Source organism: Lytechinus pictus, chromosome 10, assembly GCF_037042905.1.
Source record: "Lytechinus pictus isolate F3 Inbred chromosome 10, Lp3.0, whole genome shotgun sequence".
Taxonomy (NCBI): Eukaryota; Metazoa; Echinodermata; class Echinoidea; order Temnopleuroida; family Toxopneustidae; genus Lytechinus; species Lytechinus pictus.
Genome location: NC_087254.1, coordinates 3,377,500 through 3,386,761, shown reverse-complemented (window position 1 = coordinate 3,386,761; position 9,262 = coordinate 3,377,500). Strand labels below are relative to the sequence as shown.

Below are 9,262 nucleotides of genomic sequence, written 5' to 3'. Positions count from 1 at the left end.
CCTCGATCCTTCTCTTCTTCTTCTTCTTCTTCTTCCTTTTCTTCTTCTTCTTCGTTTCTTCTTTATATTCTCTTTGTATATGTCATCTCTATGTCTTACTAGTGCTAATAGTAAATTCTGATTTTTTTTTTTCATCGTGTAAATAGTACAATTACTTTTTATTATCGTAATTCTATACATGGCGAGGACCCCATCCTGTGCAAGCCTGTTTAGTTTTTTTTTTAATACTACTGTATATATTGTGGTGACTCACCACCCCCCCCCCCCCCCAAAAAAAAAAAAATATATATATATATATATATTTCATGACATGACAGCGCGCGCATGTGCATTGCAAGTACAGTACTAGCTGTGTACCGTACTGCAATAAAAAAAAAAGAAACACGAGATGTCAGCTGACTGAACCTCCGGCTCCAGCGCGCATCATCAGTGTGGACTGTGGTGGAAATTGATGACATTTTTAGCAAATAAAGGGTAAGTACCGGTCTTTGGTAAGTACATACGTGATTCCAAACTTTTTTTACATTACTTACCTCTCTTCTAACTTCACGTAATATAAAGAATATTTGATGCGAGGAACTAAAATTAAATTTAAAGGTGTTGATTATTTATAGCAAACAATATTCTTCTTCGGTCCCAGACGTCTGTTTCTGTGTAGGCCTATGTATGATGAGGTGACCATAATTTGCGCACATTTTAAAAGTTATTATCAGTTCAGGATCTGGACAGCTGGATGTATACGATACAGGGCTCTCCTGTGAATAAAGGCATTGGGTGAGAGAGGGCGGAGTGAGGATTAGAAGGTTCTGTCAATGGCCTTGAAGTTGAATGAGCTGCCTTGTCGATGACGATGTTGAATTGATGACAGCGCCCGGCACTTATTCAATGAACAAGGTTTATGATATAACCTTGTTCTCAGTTATATCTCCATGTGTGGCAAATAAGGGTGGCAATGTTTGGCTTATTTTCTCTTTTTCTTTGGGACAAATGCTTGATTTTTTTACACTGACAGTTTCCAGTACTTGCTCTGATCAGGCGGACTTTCATTTATCAGTAGAGGCGCACGGCCAATATTGGAGACTGTCTCCAATGTGGGAGATTATCTCCAATATCAGAGACTTTTGTAAAGAATTTGGGTATCTAATTTCGGAGACAGTCTCCAGTTTTGGAACCAATTTCCTTTGTTTACATTTGCTGCAAAAGGATTACCTTGGCGGCAAATAAAAATGTGATGAGCAGATTTCTTATGAAAAAATTACCCCTTTTCACCGTCTACTTTAAAAATTCACCGTCTACTTTTGTTTTGATAAGGATTTTTGTTGTCAATCACACACAAAACGAATGGGCTTTTGGTCTCAGACAAAATTTTGGGTGGAAAAAATCATGCTATTGTTGGTGTTTCTTTTGTCCTTTTGCAAAGCAAGTCTCCAATGTGGGAAATTGTCTCCCCTATTGGAGAGAGTCTCCCATATTGGCCGTGCGCCTCTACTGTTTATAGAAATAAAGATACCAATACCATTGTTAAATTGTACAACGCATTGGTGAGACCTATTCTTGAGTATGGAAATACTATTTGGCACCCAAGGTACATGTATGTCTGTGACCTTAAAGCCATTGAAAAAGTTCAGCGACGTGCTACCAAGTTGGTGCCATCATTGAGGATCAAGACTACAGTAGAAGGCTTCATTCCTTGAAGTTACCTTCCATTCAGTACAGAATGCGAAGAGGGGATATGATACAGACGTACAAGATCATCAATGGCATTGATGATTTAAACAAGGACATGTTCTTTACATCTGCATCAACTCAGACGACTTGGGACATCCATGCAAATTGTATGTGAAGAGAAGCAGACTGGATGTTAGAAAAAATACTTTCAGTGCCAGAGTTGTAAATGACTGGAACTCCTTGCCGGCAGAGATACATGTAGTTACTGCATCAACGTTGAACAGATTCAAGTCACAGGTAGACAAGTTTTGGTCTGCAGTGCAATATACTCACCCTTGGGAATAGTAACTCTGGCACAGCACACAGGCACACATTATTTTAATAGTTAGATGGTAACAGTGATAGACCTGGAAACACGACTGCATAAGTAATTGCATTTTTCCAGTAGATCCGGTAATAAGAGGTAATAGTAAGGTAATTACACCTATCACTCATTCAATGAACAAGGTTATGATATAACCTTGTGCTCAGTTATATCTCCATGTGTGGCAAAATAAGGGTGGCAATGTTTGGCTTATTTTCTCTTTTTTCTTTGGGACAAATGCTTGATTTTTTTACACTGACAGTTTCCATTACACCTATTCGTCATACAACTTGGCCCTTAAGTAAATTTGATTCTTTAAATTATTTTTTTCTTAATTAAAAATAGAGATAAAAAATGAAAATTTTCTTGCCATATTACTTTCCACCAATAGAGGGCATACACAAAAATATGCCCAAAGTTTTTGAGTGCTCTAGTGAATACAAAAATTATTCCCAAGTTACTAATGAAAAATAAATTGCAACTGTATGGAAATTAGTAATTTTGGTCACAAAAGTGATATTTTAATGATTTTTTAAAGTGTGTGCTCTGTACAGCATTGGCATGCCATAGTCCTACCTGTAGATTCCCCACAGGCAGGATGGTTGCAGTGAACAAGTGGCGCCGGGGGGGGGGGGGGGGGGGGGGGCACTAGTTACAGTTTATTGACGAGAGGATACCATTACCATGCGTGACCAAAAAAACACGCAAAAAGGTCTTTTTCAAGATAGGGCATGTTACGTACGTTAAGTAATAAGGGTGTCAAAAACACAAAATTAATTAAAAATAGGTATCTATTTTGCTAGGAAAGCTACGTGTTTAGGGTTAAATTTGCGAGGGTATAAAAAAGACTAAAAAGGATGTACTTTTTGCCCTGTCAACACTACGTGTTTAGAGTCCGATTTGCGCAAGGTTGGGCTGTATACCCAATAACGTAGGTGAAGGTAACACCGACGTCCGTGACATAACTAAAATATCGCTGTACTTGTTTAGGGGTTCAATTCAGGGAATACTTGCCAAGGGTATCATTTTGTTTCCAATACTTGTTAAGGGTAGGATTTCACACGCCAATACTTGTAAAGGGTGCATTTTTAGAATATGTAAAATACTTGTTTAGGGTGCTCTTCGAGACCCCATCGTCACGCATGGTATCCACCCGTCAATGGAAGTGGCTCCCCCAGGTGACATATATTTAATCAAAATTTTTCCCATAGATATAATTTGTGATATCTAAACTGCAATGAACAATGACTAATTTCACTCAAAAAAAGTTTAGAATTAAAAGAAAAAACAAATAAAATTACCAGACATGCCATACAATTCACCCCACCAACAACCCTTGTTGTAATTGTGCGTAACCGCAGGTGCTGACTTTCTACAAATGCACAATCCGTATATATACGCTATTGTCGCCTGTGAGGTCAATCATGTTACGTTTTGACCTCATTGGTACTAGGAGTTACATTCGACTACCATCCCCGGACACAGACAGTAAGTGCGAGTGCGACATTGTGCTGCATGCAGATACACACATCACCCGATAAAAACCTATTTTTCTCTAGATCTTTCAGCATTTAACCTGTATGCTTTTATGGTACCCTGGAGTCTGTACTGTAATAGACTGCACCCAACTGGCTGTGACCAATAGCTTTTCCCCAATTACCCATTCGAAGTATATCAATCTAATAATTTCTTCTCTACTTTCCACAGAAGTTGGGAGTACCACCATCATGTCTCGAGCTCCTAAAGAGACCTTGCGGCAGCGAATGCAAGGTTTCTTTGGCATTCGGGGACAGAAGGGAGCCAGCCCTGGAGATGGACAAGTCAAGAAAGGAGAGTTCTTCATTACCCCTTCGCTCAAGAAGGTAGGAGGCTACTGGCTTGATGTCTGTAATGTAAAAAGCCTCATGGGGCCTTGCAAGAAACTTGCAATTAATTGCGATTCAGTTTTACGTCCCCAAATCAATCATAACTCTGGCAATTAATTGCAAATTCGTACTTGATTTGCAGGTGTTCTTCTTGCGACAAGAGTTTAAAGCCAATTTTGCCCAAGTTAAGGAAAGCAGATCTGAATTTGAGTGAATGACAATGTGTTTTGCAAAACAAATGAATGTCTTTTCAATGCATTTCGAGACTGAGAGATGCCTAAGTACTACACCATTAATCAGGCTGGCTAATGATTCTCAATAAATCACAATACACACTGATAACCCATGGAAAAATTGACTTTTGCATTGCATTGATACAGTACATACATATAAAAACAGACACAGAATAATAACTTTAAAGATAAATTCTGGTAGTACAACAGAAAATTAAATTGTTCACAGAATTGAACAAACCTAAAACAGGATTATAACAACTATGGTAGTCTTTAAACAAATGATATCTGCCAAACAATTTTTCAGAAAATAATATAATTACAGAGTAAATGAAGATCAGAAAAATTACTGGAAAATGCCCATCGATTTATAGTGTGATCTCACATGTTGTTTCATGTGTTAACCACACCAGGAAATGCACTTTGTAATGAAATTAATATAATTTCAAGCATGCCTGAAATATTTTAATTATACTTTTTTTTATGTAAATCAGCAGTCTGGACATTCTTGGTGTATGATATAAAACACTTTAGGATCACTTCCAGCTATCACCTGTTGAGATTAGATTTTTATACCTGTACTCGAAGTTAGCTTTAATACCTTAGATAGGAAGACAACTATATGGCCGTCTGCACCATCCCGAGTTTTCAAATTAGTGCGCTATTTCTGATCCGGCAAATTATCCCGATCTGAACAATCTCGAGATTATTTGCAATGGAGACGCAATTATCGCGCTACATGTAGTTCGTAAGATTAATCTCGAGATTGCAATCCCAAGTCAACTTGGGTTATTTGCAAAATAGCACGCTATTTTACGAATTATCGTGCTAATTCGTAGGTGCAGACGCACTCGGGATTATTTATTCACAGCGTCAGACCATAATGCATCGATGCCTCGCTCGAGCAGGAATCGCTCTTCTTGCGATGGTGGAGACGGGGTTTCTTGAATCTGGAGATTAACCGCGAAGAGGGCCGATCGGGCTAAAATCTCGAGATTGAGCAAACTCGGGATGGTGCAGCACCGCCTATAGAAGATGGACCTGAAAATTTGGTTGCAGAAACAACTATTTTTTTTCTCCAGTAGATCAGGTAATAAAGGTCTTTCTTATCTCCTTCCCAGGAATTGAGTCGAGAGAGCCCTATGAATGTCCGGATGAAAGCCATCAATCACCTAAGCACCCTTGTTGGAGAAAAGAAGTTAGAAGATGTGAGTATTCAATCTTATTAAATGTCCAATCTTATGCCTCCTTTTTAAAGGATTTTTTGTGTTTTCTTTAGTTTTCTAATCTATACCATTCATGAGTAGAAATGATTTAAGGTTAATTCCACCCCAGAAAAATGATGATTTAAATCAATAGAGAAAAATCAAACATGCATTATGCTGAAAATTTCATTAAAATCAGATATAAAATAAGAAAGTCATGACATTTCAAAATTTTGCTTAGTTTTTTACAAAACAGTTATTTGCACAATTCAGTGATATGCAAATGAGAAAGTCATTGATGTCCCTGACTAAATCTTTTTTTGTTTTTTATTATACAATATTTCAATGTAACAGATTTGACAATAAAGACCAAATTGACTGAACTACAAAATGTTCAAACAATGGTAATTTATATGTTAAGGGAGGAATAAAACTTAGTTTCTCTTGTCAATGGGGAGAAAATTGAACTATTTCATTTTTCATAATGAAATACAAGAGCAGACCTGCCAACCAGTACGTTTTAGCCGTATTTAGTACGTTTTTGCAACCAAAATACGGCAGTACGTTTTTTCTTTAAAAAATATGTTTTTTTTTTTTTTTTTTTTTTAATTGATTATTACTATTTTTTTTTTACAAAATCGTAATTTATTGAGAAAAATCATCTCTATATGTCTCTATTTCATAAAACGTACACAAATATGGTTATTAGATCAATGTAATTTCAGGTAACTTGTTTTTTTTTTCAATCATTTTGTAAAAACCAGGGTGAGATATACACAAGTTTCAATGGGTTTTTTTTTCATCTGCAAGAGCAGTGCGCATTTTAGCTTGCATGCAGCTTGAGCGCCGTGATGGGCGAGTGCGCCAAGCATTTTATTATGAAATACACTTTTTTGGGGAAAATACAGTTTTTTGTATCACAGAATACAGTATTTCATTCCCAGAGGTTGGCAGGTCTGCAAGAGAAATAGGGAGTGGATATTGTCATCAGTCCCCTCATTGGCATACTGACCAGGATGTGCATAACTGTTTTGTAAAATCAAGCGAAAATGTCATAACTTTTTTATTTTACATCCAATTTTGATGAAATTTTCAGTGTTATGCTTGGAGTTTTCTCCTTTTATTCAAATTAACTTTTTGCTGGGGTGGACCTGTCCTTTACAAGAAGAAAACAGTTCTTTTCCCATCTTTTTTTGTCTCATTGAAACAGATTTTATTTTCTCTTTTTTCATGTTGTCTGTCTGCTTGTACTTTTTAAATCAATTGTTAGAAGTTTCCATTTTGCCTCATTAGAAACTTATTCTTTTGTGTGATGGATCAGATATCGCCAGAGAAATCAAGACATTCTCCCTTATTGCTTGCGTTTGTTTGATTTAGGGAAATATGGAGAAGCCTTAAACATATATGTGCCACATTTTCTTTCTTAACAATTTCACATCCACTATTCTTTCTTCGTTAGAATGGAATAGAAGCTATATGGGTACTTATATCAGACCTGCTAGATGCTCAAGTCAATGCCGATCATCGTCATCTTGTTCTTCACTTTCTTAAATGTGTGGTCATCGGTCAGGTCAGTCGTCTCTATTTTCCTGTTTTATAATGATAGAACTTGGGTTTGAATTAAATCCTGGTTTAAAGTTGTTGTTTAAATATGGATAGCGCACTGTAGCAAAAGATTTAAAGGGGAATCCAGCATTGGCCATAAATACTGAGTTGGAAAAGAGAAAAAATATATTAGAGCGGTGAAAGTTTGATAGAAATCAGACAAGCATTAAGAAAGTTATAGATGCTTTAAAATTGAGATCACTATTAAAGACTATGTAGATTTCAAATTGGCAACTGGGTAAGTCAATTATGACAAGGGGCAAGGACAACTTTCACATTAGCCATGTACTTAATTTTCAGGTATTTGTGGTTTTCTCCAAAGTACCATTCCCCTGGGGCAGTAATCTACCCAGGTAGTATATTTTTGTATGTCCTCATGAAAGAAAAATATAATTTGAAATAAAACTGTTGGGGAAAAATGACATTTTAACCAATGTTATGTAATGGAGTATGTGGAAGAGTAGTCCTTGCCTTGCATCACTATGACATCACATATGCGGCCAATTTGAAGTTTCGATGGGTAAAGTGATTACCAATATTTACAACTTTTAAAACTTTCTTATTGTTTGTCCGATATTGTTCAAACTTTCACTTATCAACTTGTCTGATATTTCTTTTTCCTATAAAAACAACTTTATTTGGGTTGGATTCCCCTTTAAATACATGTTCCATTGGTCGACTCAATATGACACTCAAATCATTCATAGTTGTCTAAAAAACAAAAAAGTCAGTATTTTTCTTTATCATGAAAGCAAGGGGAAACGGAATAGTAAACAAAAGAAATATAGGATATAAAACAAAATTTTGGCTTTTTGGCTTCCCATAATTTTTAAAGATGGTTTATCCTCTTTTAAGGAAAATTTAATGATTAAGACTGTCTACCCTTAACAAATCATTCCAATATTGTGAATTTTTGAATAAAAGTTTTCTGGCATTGACCATTTTTTGGACCCTTAACCAAAAGTCTTGAGTCAAGCCTGTGATGAAAAACTTCTTTTTATCAATGAAACATTTACACTGTACTCATATCATGTTAAAAATGCATAGTGCCTTTGAATTTTGCTAGAAATATCATTTATCCTCAACAGCTTTCCAGCATTTCCAAATTGTATTTTCTATGATGAATGTGAAGATTAGCGATAAGACATTCTTGACATTGCTTTTGTGAAAGATACAACTCTGACGTTTGGTATCGTGTTTGTTGCGCCAACTGAAGAGAACTTTTTCTTTTAAAAAGGGAAGTAACGGATAAGAGGAGTGATACAAAATGATCTTATTTTCATACATGTGTTGTTTTTTCTCTCATCCAGTCTGAATTCCTTGGTCCAATGAGATATCATTTCTTTCAAGTGGTCAAAGGTCACAACATCTTTGAAGATCTACCTCAGAGGTGAGTGAGAAAGGTACTCTGTCACAATTGAAAATGAAAAAGCAAAATCTCTTTGAAGAGAATAAACACTGTCGCACAGAATTACTAGAATGACTACTCTCTTTTTCTTGAACACTACTCCACTGAGAAGATGAAGCTCGAGTTCATTGACAATGATCTAATGTTCATGTTAATCTGTCAGCATTTTCATTCAGTCTTTTTTTATCATAACTTGAAAATAATAAGAATATTAAAAACTATTGACAACAATCTCGTATTGATGTTTATTCAGCAGCACTTCCATTTCCTTCAATCTTTTTAGCAAAATTAGAAATAATTTACGACAATCCAACTTTTACTTTAATCTGGCAAACCTGCATTTTCCTCAATCGTTTTTCATCTTTAGATTGGATATGTTGCGAGCTCTAAGTGATAATGGCAAGAATCTGTTAGATTTTGAGGAGGATATGGGACCGTTTCTTGTGTTGTGGATGCCAGATGTCATCAGCTATGGAAAGTGAGTATGAATTCCTCTTCTAGTTATTGTGGAGTTGAGACAGTTTAGTTCTCACTTCAAGGTTTAGGGTTTTAGTACTATCCAGGGTCCCGTTTCACAAAGGTTAGCGATTAATCGTGTGCTTGATTTTTACGATTGATTGTACATTGTAGACAATGGAATCAATCATAGAAAAATTGTTCTACGGTCATTGCTAAGTTTTCTGTTACGGGCACCAGGAGTATTACACAAAACCAGGGGCCACGGAATTAGGGGGCACTTTTTTTTTAAACACCGTACAAGAGTGTAAAAATTACCATCTGATTGTAATTATTTGCATGGTCAGCACCCCAAATTCAAAACAATTCCATGGCCCTTGAAAATTATTTCTCTCTTTAATATCTTATGCATTTTGCTTTGTTGTGGTCATGTATGATGTTGCAAATTACCATTCTTT

The 9,262-nt window shown here is 36.1% G+C and overlaps 1 protein-coding gene across 2 annotated transcripts in view; it reads left to right on the top strand.

The window, feature by feature from the left end:
- Window positions 1-341: 341 nt before the first annotated feature.
- LOC129268960 (tuberin-like) overlaps window positions 342-9,262 on the top strand; it is a 57,504-nt gene continuing 48,583 nt past the window's right edge. For both annotated transcript variants that reach the window (XM_064105135.1, XM_064105134.1), the window contains exons 1-6: window positions 342-474; window positions 3,740-3,894; window positions 5,252-5,338; window positions 6,795-6,905; window positions 8,251-8,330; window positions 8,716-8,826. In XM_064105135.1, coding sequence (XP_063961205.1) covers window positions 3,760-3,894; window positions 5,252-5,338; window positions 6,795-6,905; window positions 8,251-8,330; window positions 8,716-8,826 — 524 coding nt within the window. In that variant the 5' untranslated portion in view covers window positions 342-474; window positions 3,740-3,759. The remainder of the gene's footprint in view (window positions 475-3,739; window positions 3,895-5,251; window positions 5,339-6,794; window positions 6,906-8,250; window positions 8,331-8,715; window positions 8,827-9,262) is intronic.